We start from the raw sequence: 18,022 nt of genomic DNA on the forward strand, positions 1-18,022 counted from the left end.
TCAGCAAACAATAAGTCGACTTGTGAACAGCATGAGACGTTGTTGTCAAGCTGTAATTAATGGTCAAGGGCACATGATAAATTATTGAGACATTGACATTTTTTGTTGTGGCATACCCACCACTGTTCTTGGCTTTTGTTTCAATAAATTGTTTGAAATCAGGAAATCACCATTGCATGCTTCTACTTAAATGCCCTACTTTCATGATATAATATCACTGTAGCTTAAACTTTTTACATTTTCCATAAATTTCCAATTTGCCAAATATCCTTAACTTTTTGTGAGTAGTATATACATATACTTTTTGTGATATATATATATATATATATATATATATATATATATATATATATATATATATATATATATATATATATATATGTACAGCTCTGGAAAAAAAGAGACCACTGCAAAATAATCAGTTTCTTATGTTTTTTTCTTACAGGTGCATGTATTGGTGAGATGAACAGTTTTGTTTCATTTTTTGTGAACTGCTGACAATATTTCTCCTAAATTCAAAATATAACTATTGTTATTTAGAGTGTATATTTAAAGGAAATGACAACACATCAAAATAACCCAAGATCATGCAGTATTTGTATTTATAACTCAAATAAAACAAAATGCAAATAATTTGTAAACAAACTGTGTTAATGCTTTGGCTAAATAACATTAAGAAATCAGTATTTGGTGGAATAACCCCGATTTGCATGCGTTTTGGCTCCATGCTCTCCACCAGTTTTTTACATTGATGTTGGGTAACTTTATACCACTCTTTTTGCAAAAAAGCAAACAGCTCAGCTTTGCTTGATGTTTTGTGACCATCCATCTTCCTCTCGATGACATTCCAGAGGTTTTCAATAGGGTTCAAATCTGGAGATTGGGTAGTGGCCTCTTATTTATTTATTTTTTTCGGAGTTGTATATACACACACAAAATAGAAACCTTAAATATAGAATACAATAAAATTAAATATAGAATAGAATCTATCTATCGATCTATCTATCTATCTATCTATCTATCTATCTATCTATCTATCTATCTATCTATCTATCAGCCGAATATTATATATATATATATATATATATATATATATTATATCCTCCGCACCACTAGGAGGCGGTGTGCATATCCCCTATGGTCGAATCCCATCTGGGAGGTTCAATCCCAAATATATTTAATGTAAATATAGTGCACTACATAGGGCTCAGAAGCCATTACTTTCTTTTCCCTATAGTGCACATATGTGAGGTTTATGTAGACTGTTGGTATCCAGCCAATGTGTACAGCATACTACAGTGTGTAGTACGGCAAACGGCGGGTTGCACACTTTTTCCTCACATACTGTTTCATGTGTTAGTATGCGGCTTTCAACGTAGCTGTGATGTGTCTGAAACGGAACTGTTTTTTATCCTAATTCAGATTTGCAGCCAGACAGCATCAGTAGGTCAGGATAGAGAAATAGACGTATCTTCAAAAAACGATTAAAAAACTGAATGCTAAATCTAAATACAGAGTGTTGAGGTAAGCGGTGAGTTCCTTAGAATAAACAAACATGGCGCCTAATGCTGACTAGCCATTCAGCTAGAATCCTAATTAGCTAGCTTCCCTGCTAACGGGATTTGTGGACAGATGTGCATATGCGAATTATTAGAAGTACTGATTAGATTGATAATCCGATACTACTTGTTTGCAGGCTTGTGTTTATTTCTTGCTGTCTGTTTGAAATTTGCATGTCGGTTTTGCTCGCTAGCTTCGGTCAATGTGACATTGCTAGACTCGAAGCTTGATCTGTTACAGTCATACGGGGTCACATCATCTCTGAATGATAACGTGGTATCACAAGAAATATATAGAATTGTTGTTAATGTTCGTATTTAGTGAGAATAGCTACAATATTAATGTGAAATTGTGCAGAATCTATGCTTTCGTTTGGATTATGAAAGTTCCTGTACTTTGGACAGCAGTGGACTGCACTGTGTAGCAGCTGTATTAAAGATTAACCAATCAAAAAGAAGCTAAAATGATCTTGGATCCCTTATTTGCTCGGTGCATATGAAAGAAATCATAAAAATTACCTAAATTTATTAAAAATTAGGATTAGCCGGGTCATATAGTCATTTTTCATTGTTTCAATTCTCCCTCTTTTTTTCTTCCAGAATAGTGTTTTATTTGCTCGAGGTGTCCCAGTGGCCAGGTCAGCATGGCTGAAGCTCACCAGGCTGTGGCCTTCCAGTTTACTGTCTCTCCTGATGGAATCGACTTGCAGCTGAGCCATGAAGCCCTGCGTCAAGTCTACCTGTCAGGCCTCCACTCATGGAAGAAAAAGTTCATCCGCTTCAAGGTACTAGCAGACATCCTTCCTATCACAGTTTCCAGCTGTGCCATTTGATCTTGTTCCTTACAAAGTACATAAAACTGCATATACGCTATATTGACCCCTTCAAATCATTGAATTCAGGAACTCTTAATGCTTCAGCATACCAAGACATTTTGGAAAATTTCATGCTCCCAACTTTGTGGGAACAGTTTGGGGATGGCCCCTTCCTCTTCCAACATGACTGCACACCAGTGCACAAAGCAAGGTCCATAAAGACATGGATAAGCAAGTTTGGTGTAGAGGAACTTCACAGAATTCCTTTTGCTGGAACTAAGAGGCCAAGCTCAACCCCTGAATTCAATGATTTTGGAGGGGTGTCCCAAAACTTTTGGCAATATATGTGGCAACACCAGTGTTATAAATGTGATTTATGGACCATTAATTTTTTTTCTTCCATATTTTGTGGATGACCTGTGTTAAGGTTTATTTTGTCATATAACTTTTTATGGTGAGACAGCTCTCTTTAAAAAAAAAATCGCTACTGAGAAAATGCAGTGACAAAATCAAGTGGCTATGCCACTGCTTACTGTATGGCACAGATTATGAGCTTTAATTTGTGTTTCATTAAATGGATAGATAAATACAACTTTATTGTCATTGCAGAGTACAGGTATATAGCAACGAAATGCTGATTACATTTAGCATTTAACCGATCTACTAATTTTTGTACGTTTCAGGTAAAGCTGATATCCTCTAATAAAAACCTCCACATTTTTCCACAGAATGGCATTATGACTGGGGTGTACCCGGGCAGTGTCCCAGGGCTGACGCTGGTACTTGCAGGGTACATGGGAAGGGCAAAATATGCTCAAGTGGATCCGTCCTTAGGTCTCTTAGTTAAAATTGGCAAATATGTCCCAGTAAGGTAAAACTGTAATTATTGCTTTCTTTCCTTTCAGATTTTTACGCCTTGTACATCTTCAAAATTTCTCTAGACTTACTACATAGCTGATGCACTTTTTTTCCTTACAAATCCTTTTTTTTTTGTAGATTATAATTACAAATTCGTGTACTCTAACAAGTGACTGTCATTATATTTGTAGTTGGTGTACCTTAACACTCTGTCTTTGCTTCCTCCTGCAGTAAATACATGTCCCTGGACAACCAGAGCAGAGTTGGGGGTGTTTTGGTGGGCACAGGGCTCTGGGTGGTCATCATTTTTACCATGAGAAGCATGTTGAAGTGCCTGCTCTCCTGGCATGGCTGGATGGGTGAACGTCATGGCTCATTAACATGGAAAACACGACTCTGGCTGGTGAGTAAGTCAGTCAGGGTGCTGTGTCATTTGCAGACATTAACAAAATGGTTGATGTCAATTTAATTTCATGATTAGCTTCTGACCACTAGCTTTATTTAAATCACCACCACAGTCAGGATGTTTAGACAATCCCCTACACCCACGGAAAGCATTAAATTAGAGTAATACCACAGCAGAGCTTGCTCAGAAGGTGCTGATTAATGTTCTACAACACCACAGCTCTGACAGTAGTTCAAGTGTCACACATTTATGTTAATGTCTTCATTCTCATGTTCTCATTTGTGTAATAACAGCTTACTCACAGTGACTTGTATAATGGACGCTCCAAATAAATAGATCAGGGATTTGTATAATTGTAGGATGAAGTTTTTTGTTAGAATGGACTGAGGATTTAGTGGTTTCTTTGTAGCATGACACATTGCACTTTTCTTCGTCTTATTAACTTCAAGAGAAAGGAAAAACAGAGGCAGATGAATGACTTTTTTTTATTTATTTATTTTTTTATAGCTGCTGTATTGTAAATGATGACAGGAACTTGTTTTGCAAACTTTCCACAATGTTAAATGTTCTTTAATAAGAAAAGAAGGTTCAAGTTGGCATTATTGTGTTGTAAGTGTAATAACACACCTCTGTTTCTTTTTTTTTTCTTTTTCTTACACATTTTATGTTTAATGCTGCGTTTATAGGTTCTCGTGAAGATTTTCTCTGGGATGCAAACACCAAATCTGTATAGCTTCCAGACATCACTGCCTAATCTACCCCTGCCCTCTGTCAAAGACACAATGAAACGAGTAAGCGCAACAATTTTAAAGCCTCCATAAATACATTTGCTGCTCAATGTCAAAATTGCTAAGTATTGTTTACATAGTGAGCACTTAATCAGCATTATATGAATCATTTGTCAGGTGTTTAATTATAATGTGAATCACTTTGCAGATTGCATTATTGTCTAAAGACCCGGTCTGGGTGCTGTTTTCAGAGTTATCTTGGTATTTATCTCCTTAAAATATGAGGTACATTGTGTGTGATGTCCATTAACCCACTAAAATGCACGCAGTAGGAAACTAGTATTTCTAAACTAGTTCTAGTGTTGGAATGGATGTGGGAATGCAGGCATCACTGGTAACCAAGTGTACTCTCTGGTTTCATTCATAATCGCAGAGAGCTGGCGTACAGCATGTTGTGATCTAATCTCCTTCTGACAGAATACTGAAGATTTCTCTGAAGTGCTGTTGTGCATGCCTGACTAAAACCAATGTACTCACAGTATCTGGAGTCTGTGCGCCCTCTACTGGATGATGAAGAGTACAAAAAGATGGAGGTACTCGCTTCAGACTTTCAGAAGACCCTGGCTCCAAAACTTCAGTGGTACTTGAAGTTGAAATCATTGTGGGCCACCAATTATGTAGGTTTTTAGAAATGTTATAAATGCTTTTAATACGTTATATATATATGTGCGTTTACATTCTTCTAATTTCACTTTTTTTTTTTAAATTACATTCGACAAAACTTATTTCAGGTCAGCGATTGGTGGGAGGAGTACATCTATCTTAGAAGCCGTAACCCGATTATGGTCAACAGCAACTATTATGCAATGGTACGAGATATTTCCCATTCTTCTAGATGTTATGAAGTGGGTAATGCTACTGTCTTCTTATTTGAGTTTTTTCCCCCCTCTCTCCAGGATTTCCTCCATGTTTTACCCACAAATCTTCAGTCAGCCAGGGCTGGCAACACCATCCATGCCATCATGCTCTATCGGAGGAAGCTGGACCGAGCTCAGATTAAACCGGTTAGAACGTCTTGACAGAGATAGACAGTGACTTGTGTAACATACTGTAATAGCATTTTTTTTTTTTGTGCAAACCACATTAATTGCCTGCTTAAAGACACACTAACCAAATAGCCGGTAAGTGAGTATTCACAAGAAAGGTCTTTGATAATGCCCTTTTACTTATAGTAGATACTCATGACACACATAACTGCATGTTAAATGGCTTGGTCGTCTATATTTCTCAAAGCCAAGTTTCTACAGGTTATTTTGGATTTTGTTTTTGTTTCATGCTTCCTGATGTTGTGCTCATGGCGGCGCAGCTCTTTGCACTAGCAAACAGGGTACCGTTCTGCTCGGCCCAGTGGGAACGGTTGTACAATACCAGCCGTATCCCAGGCCAGGAGAGGGGTAAGATGAGTCTGTTTTGGCAGCCTGCAGTAGCTCATTGAGATCCTATAAGACCCTGTAGCATCCTGGTGATACAGGAGTTCTTCTCATTGCCATTACATTCCTTCATCTTATCACTTTTTTTGTGTGTGTGCTTGTGTTTTTTCATTCTTTTTGCATTGGATTCCTCTCCCTCCATTCTGACCCACTGAGTTCAGACTCTCACTTCACTGCTCCCTGCCCCAAGATTAACTGGCGACCTTGTACCCTCAGGAAGATATGCTGTAGCACCTCATTAGCTGCATAGCCCATTAAAGCCCCCCTCCCCACAATTATTTTTGACCTGTACCTTTTTGCTTTTCCTTTCAGCTTTTGCTACAAAACACTATTCCCATGTGCTCATCACAGTATGAGCGCATGTTCAACACCAGTCGCATCCCAGGCATAGAGACAGGTACAGAATCCTCATGGCACAGCCCTCATGCTTAAGCTAGCTTTTGAGCCACCTTTACACCTAACAGCCCTATACCTGGTGTGTCCTCCTGTGCTTTCTACTCAATGATTATCATATCTGCCTTGATTGGTGATGGCTAGCTCGAGATACTTCAATAAAATGGCATATTAGCTTGTTTACCCTAATTATGGTTGAGTCATTTGAATCTATGCCTCATGGAGTGAACATAGTATAACACCAGTTTCCTGTGATTTATGCTTCCCCAAACACATATACCCCCTAAATGTGATTTTTCTTTTCACCCATAAAGTCTCAGTACATAGCTTGGCAAAAGGTCAGACATTTGTTTTAACACTTAAGTAATCAATCTTATATTTAATGTGCCTTGTCAGAGGAAAAAGTAAACAACCACTTGGAACGATGAGTAATGCATGAAACAAAAGTCTTGACCTAATTGTCATTCCCATGTTTCCCCTCCTGTGGCTTGTTGTGTTGTTGCACTTTTTAAAATATTCATGCTCCTGGCTTTTTGCTATTTAAAATGCCTGCGTCTTTCTTCGCTTGAACCACTACTTTATTTTCTCCTGCGAGTGTAGACACCATCCAGCATGTGTCAGACAGCAGGCATATTGTGGTATACCACAAAGGGCGCTATTTTAAGGTGAGCATGTTTTACGATGGACGCCTTCTCCTGCCACGAGAGATAGAGCAACAGATCGAGAGGATTCTTGCCGACACCTCAGAGCCCCAGCCTGGAGAAGAGAAACTGGCTGCACTAACTGCAGGAGACAGGTAGCTCCAAATAACTTTGGCTCCAGCTAGTTACAACATTACAACTCATGAATAGTAAATAAAGCTCGATTCTGTGCATTGCACTTCTGCTACATGAATGGCCCAGAAGTTTTCATTAATGCTCACATGTTATTGATTTACCATGATATTAAATTATATATATTAAGTCTTGGTAGTTGATTCAAAATGTAGACTCTTCTGTAATAATACCTTGTGTGGGTTCTCAGTTATTGTACTCATTTATTACTTTTTGCATTTCAGGGTACCTTGGGCATGTGCCCGTGATGCCTACCTTAGACAGGGGAAGAACAGACAAAGTCTTGATGCCGTGGAGAAGGCAGCATTCTTTGTCACGCTGGATGACACCGAGCAGCGCCACAATCCAGACAGCCCTGCTGAATCATTACACAGTTTTGGTAAATCCCTGCTACATGGCAAGTGCTATGACAGGTAAATCTTACAGTCAGATAAAAGATGCTACCAACCTTTAGCTGTATGCTTAGTGCAAGTTGTGTGTTTGGCTTACTGTTAAATCTTTGCTTTTCAGGTGGTTTGATAAGTCTTTTAACTTGATCATTTACAAGAATGGTACAATTGGCCTGAATGCAGAGCACAGCTGGGCTGATGCTCCAATCATAGGCCACCTTTGGGAGGTAGGTACATACTTATTCACTCTGGGGAAAAAATGTAGGTTTTCGTAATTTTTTCGTAATTTAGGTTTTCGTAACTTTAATTTCAAATCCCCTTGTCTTTTTTTTTTTTAAAGCATGTGCTGTCAACTGATGCTATCAAGCTGGGTTACTCAGATGATGGCCATTGTAATGGACAGCCTCACCAAAACCTCCCTGGGCCTCAAAGGCTACAGTGGAACATCCCACCTGAGGTACATCACATACCCAAACCGCAGCTCTGTATAGCAGGGTTCAGAGTACTGTTATTACTATGTAACTTACACTACACACCTGAGGTGTTTTTAAAAATACCAATGGTAAATTATCAAACTGTAATCTACATACACAGCTAAACAGCCTAACCTCTTAACAGTGGAGAATAATGCAATCTTGTTTGAAAAATATTTTTTAAACAAGATGATAATAATAGATAATAATAATTTGAGCAAAATGTATTACTTTGTGATAACAGGAAAGATTATTTTGTGGGCTGTGTGGCAACAAATAACTTAATAAGCATAAATTATGCTTCTATTAAAAAAATACTTACACTGATAAATTATATGAATTTATATGGACATTGTGATAAATTATATCATGTTATACACCGATCAGCCGTAGCATTATGAGCACTGAGAGGTGAAGTGAATAACACTGATTATCTCCTCATCATGTCACCTGTTAGTGGGTGAGATATATTAAGCAGCAAGTAAACAGTTTGTCCTCATAGTTGATGTTTTAGAAGCAGGAAAAATGGACAAGCGTAAGGATTTGAGCGAGTTTGACAAGGGCCAAATTGTGATGGCTAGATGACTGGGTCAGAGCATGTCCAAAACTGCAGCTCTTGTTGGGTGTTCCTGGTCTGCAGTGGTCAGTATCTATTAAAAGTGGTCCAAGGAAGGAACAGTGGTGAACCAGCGACAGGGTCATGGACGGCCAAGGCTCACTGATGCACGTGGGGAGCGAAGGCTGGTCCGTGTGATCCGATCCAACAGACGAGCTACTGTTGCTCAAATTGCTGAAGAAGTTAATGCTGGTTCTGATAGAAAGGTGTCAGAATACACAGTGCATGACGGGTCAGGGCTGTTTTGGCAAAACAATATTAGGCAGGTGGTCATAATGTTATGCATGAGCGGTGTATGACAGTGCTGTGTAATTTTGTAAGAGTATTTGTGTAAGTGGAATTAAACTCTTTCAGACATGTTGTTTGAAGATAATCTACCTCAGGGACATTAAATCTGATTTGCCATGGGCTTTATAAAGCTACTTTGTCATGACTTATTTTCATATAACACCTCACTTATTATATTAAACCAGTTCTTGATAGTGGATTTAGACTTTTGTACTCTAATCTTATGTTCCCTGTGTTTGCCCCTTAAAACCCCAAAACAGCTCACCAGCAATTTTCTGTGTGTGTGTGTGTGTGTGTATTGTACATGCCATTTTCCACCGATGATTCACACATTCTCTTCTGTTTGTGAATACTTTCCAGTGCCAAACCATGATCGCCAACTCCCTGTCCGTGGCTCAGGCTTTGGCTGATGATGTGGACATGGTCATTATCCCTTTCCAAGAGTTTGGTAAAGGACTGATCAAGAAGTGCAAGATTAGCCCAGACGCCTTCATCCAGATTGCCTTGCAGCTCGCCCACTTTAGGGTGAGCTCAACAAAATGAGAGATTATTTATTATTATTATTATTATTGTTGTTGTTGTTGTTGTTGTTATTATTGTTGTGAAATTCCATTTGCATTTTTTTTTTTTTTACGTGTTGGAAAGACTCTATTGGTTTTATCATATTTTCCAGTTATTAACAAGGTATTAACTGTCTCTATTTTGATCATGAATTATTAGTGTACATGTAATCACACTTGTTTAACATGTAAAACATGTACAAACTTGTTAATTGTACATGAATTACATATCTCTAATGTTGTTTATTTGTCTCTGTCCCAGGACAAAGGAAAGTTCTGCTTGACTTACGAGGCATCCATGACCCGTCTTTTCAGAGAGGGGAGGACCGAGACGGTGCGATCATGCACCATTGAGACCTCTGCTTTCGTCAAGGCCATGCTCAACAATGAGACGGTATTAAACTTTTAAAACTCTGTGGCATTTAGAGAGATTGAATCATTTTTTGTTGGTGTTAATATGGTTTATAACCTAATGTTGCTTTTATCTGTCATTTGTGTGTATAAAAAAAATCACTCCACACCTTTTTTGCAAGCACAAACAAGTAAGATGTCTTTGCCAAACACACTGTGGCATTCACACTTTTTGCTAAGCAGATGATCGGCAGGTGCTACCACTCACAAAACCGCACTGCATAAATCAACCCATGATCTGTTTTGGAAGGTTGCATGCTGCAAGTCTTTTCACACCTTTAATCCAGTAAATATTACTTAATATTCTGAGGACTCATAAATATTTATACTTTGTTTAGTTTTTGCTCTAACCTTTTCAACCGAAGCCTTTTATTTTGTTTGCTCAATACAGTAAGGATCAATACACATCATAAATGACCATTATTGTACTTTTGTGTTGCAAAAACACAATGGTGCTAAGCCTCTTTTGGCATTAAAGAGCATCTTGAATCCCAAGTTGGTATTAAATAAAGGTTGATTCAGAAAACTTGCGGAGGATGCATGGGATGTACATAGAATATGAATATAAAATTAAAATTGTAGGGTTTTTGTGATGTAAAGTCTTTAAACCAAGATGAATCATGTCAGATATTTTTCCACCTTTAATGCAAAATAGCAACCAACAAAATTCAAAGTAAAGCCAAAAAAAAACAATTTATTCCACACTTCCTTGTAAAAATAATCCAGACCTATCCAGTTGAGGGAGGATCATCTATGGCATCTTCAAGAGAAACCTCAAAGCCTTGGTCCTGAAGGATTTCCCTTGCTGGAAAACTTAAAATTATAGATTTACCTCTGATTGTTACAAAGTAATGGCACTGGAAAGTCCTTAAAAATGCGAAACCCCTTACAGAAAATGTCGCCATATCAACACTGTGGAGTGTCTGCTCTATCAGTCCTTGTCTAAGCTGTTATTATGAAAACTATAACATTAGATCAAGTGCATAAATGTAAACCTTGCAGCCAAAGCAATAGTCAGAATAGCTGATATGGAAAATTAATTAATGCAATCAAAATCAATTATTATTTAATATTTGCAGTATGCAGAATATTCTAGCACCTTGGTGAAAGACCTAAAGTGTTAGATTTCTGCCTTGTTAAGAAATACTGTGTGATGTACTGTAGAATATTAACAATTATTTCGAAGATTTTGCAGTGATGGCTTTTAATGCAGGTGATAAAATAGTTTATATGTTTTTAAAGGAGCATATTTTGAATTTGGCCGCAAATGTTGAGCAGTCTGATGGCACTGTTAAAGTAAACATCATTATTCCATTGGACATTTTTACGATTTTTGAGGCCAACGAGTGAAATAATGGCCAAAAAGCATGCAGATAATAAATCTCCAGACATGAGCTCGAAACTTTGTGTTTAACGTGTTTTAGAAACACAAACCATTATTATATATTTAACTTTATAGCACTTGCACTGTGGTAAAGTTCATTAGAGCTGTGTGTTTGAGGAGCTGATTTTTCCCACTGTGCAGAGTCTAAATTTGTATATGCAACTCATGTTTTATGTGGTTATGTGCGGCTTGTGTAATTACTGAAAGCACATGTAGTCCGATTAGCTGTTTAGTTGGGCAAAAATGAGTATTGTTTTTCGATGACCTTTTATTGACCAGACTGACTGGCCAACAGATAAATATACCCCTTTAGATTTGGTATTGACTAGTATTTTTGGGAATGGTTTTTGCACTCCTTGGGGGAAGCTTAGTGGTTAAGGTGTTGGACTACTGATCTAAAGGATGTGAGTTCGAATCCCAGGAGCATCAAGCTACCACTGCCTGGCCCTTGAGCAAGGCCCTTAACCCTCAATTGCTCAGTTGTATGAAAAAAAATCATAAATTCTAAGTCGTTCTGGATAAGGGCGTCTGCCAAAATGCCTTAAATGTAAAAGTGACTTTGAGTTACTTTTAACAGATGTTGGCAACCCTGCTCCTGAAAAAATGCAATAACAAGTTGGCAACTTTTAAGAAAATACCATGTATTTGGATATTTAAATATATTTCACGGTAGCAGAAATTACTTTATGTATACTTTAATTACTTTATATTTTTCATATACTTTAAGTACTTTCATGTCCACAAAGTGGAATACTGTGTAATTTTTTTAAACTACATTTTACGTGGCACAGATTTTAATTCATCAAAACAGTATTATGGGATTTTTTTTTTTTTTGTGCAGATTAGTTTTTTTGCAGATTAGTTTTGCTTAAGAACAAATTTAGAATGAAATCGTGGTATGATTTTATAAATAATTCTCCTGGACAGTAGGACCTTTTGGGACTCAAGCCCAACATGTTTAGTCATAAAACATTTTACAGACCTAAAGTCATTATCCTGAAATGAAGTAAATGTCTCGTGAATTGCCATAAAACGTTTTTGCTTGTGTACATTCTCAGTCTTCTTTAAGTGGAATTTTGCTGTCTCTTGTTGGCCCAGTTACCATGCCTACCATTTAAAAAGGCTGATGTTCTTGCATTCTTCTGCTTTAATATTTCATATGGTGCAGACATCAAGAGAGCACTTGAAATGCTTTCAAAGCATGGCGTGCTTAGTGTCTGAACCTGTGTTCTGGCATTGCTCTGAATTTAAATATGACTGGAGTGTGCTTTGGCACTGCAAGGGCAAATTCACCAACACTCACAGACAGGAGAGTGAGTTATGATGGTGTGAAACTTCTGCTAGTGTCAACATTCTTGTGGCTCTCTTATGGTAAAAAAAAATATATATATATACTTGCAATGATGTACACAGTAGCTATGATTATAAATATTAGCATTAGATAATATTATAACCCACTTGATTAAACATTTGTGTCTATCTACTGGTTTATATGGCTGCATGAGTTAAATAAGATTCTTTTATTCCTTTATTAGCGTTTTCCATTTTTTCACTTAATGCTTTTGGTTCCTTAAAGAAATTGAGCATTTTTTTTTTTTTTTTTTCCAGCGAGAGAACAAACTGAGTCTGCTAAAACAGGCAGCATTGAAGCACCAGCAGATGTACCGAATGGCTATGACCGGGAAAGGCATCGACCGTCATCTCTTCTGCCTCTATGTAATCTCGCAGTACTTGCAACAGGACTCTCCGTTCCTCAAAAAGGTATGAATGAGAATGACAGGTTTAGACAATGGATGTGCTGTTTTCTATTAATCTTGCACTTTTGAAACAAAGACTATAAAGTTTTCTTTTATATTACACAGTAACTCATTTGATATGGCACACACACCAGCCATGACATTTAAACCACTTAACATTTAAAGCATTTAATAGGGTATAAAAATGCTTGTTTAAATGTGTTAAACACTTACATTTAACCTATTAAACATGCAGCTTTTCCATTATTAGTTCAATTAATGCTCAGATAGCACTATAGCCCTTTCCATTACTGGTGCATCTTTCAGTGCAATAAGAAATACACACGGTTGTTAAAGAGACTCTGTGTCAACAGATTAGCATTAATGACCCTTCACCTCGTCTGATCTATGCACAGGTACTGTCTGAGCCGTGGCGGTTGTCTACCAGTCAGACGCCACTGCAGCAGCCGGAGCTTTTTGACCTGCTGAACCATCCTGAGTATGTTTCCAGTGGTGGTGGTTTTGGCCCGGTAAGTAAGCTGCAGCCATATTCAGATTACTTTCATGAATATTAAAAAAAATTGATATAGTGCTAACAGCAACGATCAACCAAAACACCACACAATACGCCCAAAAGTATGTGGACACCTGATCTTTACATCTCTGTATGCTTGCTGAACATCCCATTTTAGATATGCAGTTGGATTCCTGTTCTATCTTCTGGGAAGGCTTTCTGCTAGATTTTGCAATGTGGCTGTTGGGCATTGTGCTCATTTACCCACAAGAGTATAAGTGATGTTGGGTACTTCTAGCATGTAAGAAGGCCTGACTCACTGCTGGCCTTCAGTTCATTCCAGAAAAAAAAGAGGGATTTATGTCTCTGTGCCAACTTTAGCAAAACCATGACTTCATGGAGCTTGCTTTGTACATAGAGGCATTGCCATATTGGTACAGGTTTGTGATAGAACGCCTTACTTCCAATCTATGGCATTCTAGAAAATTCTGTGCTTCTAAATTGTGACAGCAACTTGGGGAATGCTCAGATATGGACATGATTAAGTGTCCACATTCTTTTGACCGTATAATGTTTGTGCGTGAATGGATAATTTAAGTACTAAGTAAAAATTTGTCAAACAACATAATGCAAACATTTCAAGGAATAGACAATTAGTATTTAAGATTTGTGCATGGATATTGGGGCACAGAGAGCAGCAAGTTAAAGTCAACAGAGGATTGATGGATCATCAGTTCTGCATAGGAACTCTTGAGCCTCTTATTTTGGCCAGAATCAGTAGATCAATCGGTTAATCTGAATAAACAAATAAAATTACAGACAGATTAATCAATAAGAAAATAAGTAGGCCTTAATTTTTAGGCCTTTAAGACTTATATATGACAGGATTTTAGAAACTCTGCTTTGCTCTGACAGGTGGCTGATGACGGGTATGGAGTAGCTTATATTATAGTGGGAGAGAACCTCATTAACTTCCATATCTCTTGCAAGTGTTCCAGCCCAGAAACTGTGAGTATGCAGCCAATTTTTTAACTAACACAAATGTGTTCAACACCGCTAGTTTCAGTAAGCTTTAAATGTCTGGAGTGTTGATTGAAATTCCTTCTCAATGTTTTTAAATGCAGGACGCTGAGCGCTTTGGCAACAACATCAAACAGGCAATGCTTGACATGCTGGAGTTGTTCCAGCTGGAACCAAGGGCCCTCAAGTGACAAGGGGATCATTTACCTAAATAATTGTGTGTTCCTTCTGTGTTATTCTTCGAATGGGTTTGACATATGATTTGAACGTCTAAGTGGAAGGATCTAAATTCAGATTGATGTGAATACGATATGCTTCAATAAGAGAATAAGTGTACTGACTGACTGAATGACTGTGTGTGTGTGTGTTCATTCAATAGCATTAAGATTCGGCCGTGCCATAGTAAGCGTCGTATCTGAACAGTTGAAGTTTCTGGGACAAACAGTAGCCACTTGAAATAAAACAAATCATTTAGGAGAGTCATTTAGGGCATTCACATTGAGCTTTGAAAGATACTGAGCTCTTAAACCACACCGTCTAACAGTCTGCTGACATTTCAGCTTACATTTCAGTGGACAAAATAACCGCCTAAGCATAGGTCAGTGAGGAAGCAGTTCTTTTTACCTTGGCTAACCCCTAAGTGTGGTTAATGGCGTCATTGTGGTAAAGCTTACTCAAAGTGATTCTAGTGGCTCTCCTGCATAACAGTTTTCCTGCACACATCTTTCATTACCGAATCATGCTGAAGTATGTATTACTATAATATATTAAGTATTATATGGTTATACAAGCATTTTCTATTTAACCTTAATAGGAGTGAAAGAGGTTAAAAAGAATTTTCGGTTTATTGTTTACAAGAAAAAAAATATTGTTTCAGTTTCATGACCAGCCTCAAAATGAAGTAGCGATATAACATGATGTTAGTGTGCATTTGTTTTTATGTTAACATTGTTGGTTTATTGATTTGTTTTGTTAAAATAATGTTTTTTAATTATATTATGATTACTTCATCAGTTTGTTTGGTTAAAGTAGTTTTAGCTTTGGAAAAAAAAAATCTAAAGTTCTTTATTTATTTTCAGTTTTATTCTTTTTTTGTTTGTTTTTATGAATATATAATTTTAGCTTAGTGCTTGAAATTAACAAAAGTCATACTGAGAATGTTCATAATGCTAATCTACAAAAGCAAATAAAAACTGAATGTCACTTATTATTAAAAAAAAAAAAAAGGCAAAATATGTTTCTTGATTGATTGATTTTTTTTTATTTATTTTTTTTTATCATACATACAGTGTCTCCAGCATGTTGATTTTTGGGATTTTCACACATTGTGGTCTCTAGTTTACACAGAATAGTGTGACAAACAAGAAACTGAGTAAGTGACAGTTCAGTGAGTTGAAAAGGCTGGTTGAGATGAGCAGTCAGAGAAAATGAAAATGGCCAGATTGGTTTCAGCTTGCCTGGAGGGAATTGTAACTCTCTACAATCAAGGTGAGGTGTGTGTGTGTGTATATAAAATCAATAATTCTATTCTTTGTCATTTCTGAAATGTTTTTGTGTATCTATTGTCATGCTCTAACACCAGATTTTATTATAGGTTTGCAAACTAAACTAAACACAAAGTCCTGTGGCAGGTGTTTCTGAAGCCATGCCAATGCTCAACAATATTGAATAAATCCAAAATCAGATAACGTGTCTTGCCTTTAGCTTTTTATAAGCCAGTTATGATTATATAAGCCTGGTTGAGTATATCTCTGCATGGGAAAAGAGTTTCTAATCTGATGATCCATAGAAACAGTGATCCCTCGCCAAATCGGTACAAACATTCAATAGATTATTCCAGACTGTGATTTTCAGTCACTTTAAACTTTTCATCACTTATTGTATTGCTGCTGATCTGGCAGCTTTCCTTTGCATAAAATTGATTCATTTTAAAGTAAATGTATTAAGATCATGGCTTTAAAACAGTTCCGCCGGTTCAGACCTCTCATAAAAAAAAAAAGAAACGACAATAGAGGAATGTTGGATGGAGAACCTGCTTACTACACCACGAATGTTCTCTTGAACAAAGCCACACATTTCCTCATCCAAGACAGTTATCAGCTGAACATAATTCATTTTACTGACAGTTTCCTTTTTCTTCTCACAGATAGTCAATGCATGCTACATATCTCTCTCTCTCATTTTCAGCCAATTTTTGTACCTGATGATTGTATAAGCAAAATTGTTAGTGGTTATTATGGAGGGTTGCAGAGTATTAAACTTGGCTTTGATCTGATTAAGCTCTTTAAATAACAACCTGACTGCTTTTTGGCCAGAAGAACAGACCATGAGAACATGCAACAACTCATAATAAGGGCAATTTTCCATGTCTGTCTCTGCACCTTTCACACGAAGGATTATTTATTAACTGAGGTATAATAGATGCAGACAACTTGAATGTACAGTTAAACATACACTGCTTTTCTGGTTGTCCTGTGTTAATATTTTTTAAATGTCAAATTTGCAAATACAGATATGAAAGAAAGATGAAAAGTACTTAGATGATTATGAGAAGTTGCTAACAATCAATGTGCATATTAAAGATATTAATGCATATTAAAGAAATAACTAAAATACCTAAAAGTACAAGTTAATACTTTAAATGAAATATTGGAGGCAAAAAACTAACTAACTATATAGCAAAAATGTCATATATATATATATCAAAATGTCATATATATATATATATGGACGACCAAGGCTCTGATGCACGTGGGGGGCAAAAGCTGGCCCACGTGATCCGATCCAACAGACGACCTACTGTTTTATATATATATTGGATCGGATCACATGGGCCAGCTTTTGCCCCCCATGTGCATCAGAGCCTTGGTTGTCCATGACCCTGTCACCAGTTCACCACTGTTCCTTCCTTGGTCCACTTTTGACAGATACTGACCACTGCAGACTGGGAACACTCCAGAAGAGCTGCAGTTTTGGAGATGCTCTAATCCAGTCGTCTAGCCATCACATCTGGCCTTTGTCAAACTCGCTTAAATCCTTACACTTGCCCATTTTTCCTGCTTCTAACACATCAACTTTGAGGACAAAATGTTCACTTGCTGCCTAATATATCCCACCCACTAACAGGTGCCATGATGAGGAGATAATCAATGTTATTCACTCATATTAATCACATTAACACTCGTGCTATTCAAGTCTTTTCTTCATTCTGGAAATTTCTGTGAACTTGATGTTAAACCATAGGAGCATTTTTGCCTTGGTTGTCATAAGTCGTCTTGCCACTTGAGGGTGCCAGAGTGCAAGTGTCCTAACACAGGCACTGAAACAAAGAAAACACAAAGGAAACGTAATTCTTGCTTATGACTAATGCTGGAAGAAATGAGATCCAACTATGTAACAAAACAGCACTTTTACATGATGGAGAGATCATGGGGGATCTGTTGTTTTCAAAGAACGAAGCCATGAGCTGAGGGAAATATGAGTAACTGCAGTCCAAGTGATTTTTCTGCTCTACCACGTCTGATTCCACTCAGCTGGCTGAGAAGGAGG

General features: G+C 37.3%; 1 protein-coding gene across 5 annotated transcripts; it reads left to right on the plus strand.

Annotated features, from left to right (window-relative positions):
- Positions 1-1,261: 1,261 nt before the first annotated feature.
- On the plus strand, positions 1,262-15,689 carry cpt1aa (carnitine palmitoyltransferase 1Aa (liver)). 5 transcript variants are annotated; one of them, XM_058382128.1, is made up of 19 exons: positions 1,262-1,355; positions 2,160-2,344; positions 3,103-3,245; positions 3,464-3,635; positions 4,325-4,429; positions 4,906-5,043; positions 5,158-5,235; positions 5,323-5,430; positions 5,733-5,820; positions 6,850-7,045; positions 7,307-7,495; positions 7,593-7,698; positions 7,812-7,928; positions 9,209-9,373; positions 9,671-9,802; positions 12,812-12,964; positions 13,356-13,469; positions 14,369-14,461; positions 14,578-15,689. In XM_058382128.1, exons 2-19 carry the CDS (start codon positions 2,204-2,206, stop codon positions 14,662-14,664), a joined length of 2,325 nt encoding a protein of 774 aa, XP_058238111.1. In that variant the 5' UTR covers positions 1,262-1,355; positions 2,160-2,203; the 3' UTR covers positions 14,665-15,689. The 5 variants fall into 5 exon arrangements, with proteins under 5 accessions (XP_058238111.1, XP_058238113.1, XP_058238110.1 ...); XM_058382130.1 differs by having other exon boundaries at positions 1,277-1,298; XM_058382127.1 differs by having other exon boundaries at positions 1,305-1,524.
- Positions 15,690-18,022: the final 2,333 nt, after the last annotated feature.

Source organism: Hemibagrus wyckioides, linkage group LG27, assembly GCF_019097595.1.
Source record: "Hemibagrus wyckioides isolate EC202008001 linkage group LG27, SWU_Hwy_1.0, whole genome shotgun sequence".
NCBI lineage: Eukaryota > Metazoa > Chordata > Actinopteri > Siluriformes > Bagridae > Hemibagrus > Hemibagrus wyckioides.

Bases quoted from the DNA above. Each gene is read 5' to 3' on its own strand.
- cpt1aa (XM_058382128.1), top strand. From the start codon at position 2,204: ATGGCTGAAGCTCACCAGGCTGTGGCCTTCCAGTTTACTGTCTCTCCT. The intron at 5,431-5,732 runs GTTAGAACGTCT...ATGGCGGCGCAG, and splicing joins ACCGAGCTCAGATTAAACCG to CTCTTTGCACTAGCAAACAG. The intron at 5,821-6,849 runs GTAAGATGAGTC...CTGCGAGTGTAG, and splicing joins TATCCCAGGCCAGGAGAGGG to ACACCATCCAGCATGTGTCA.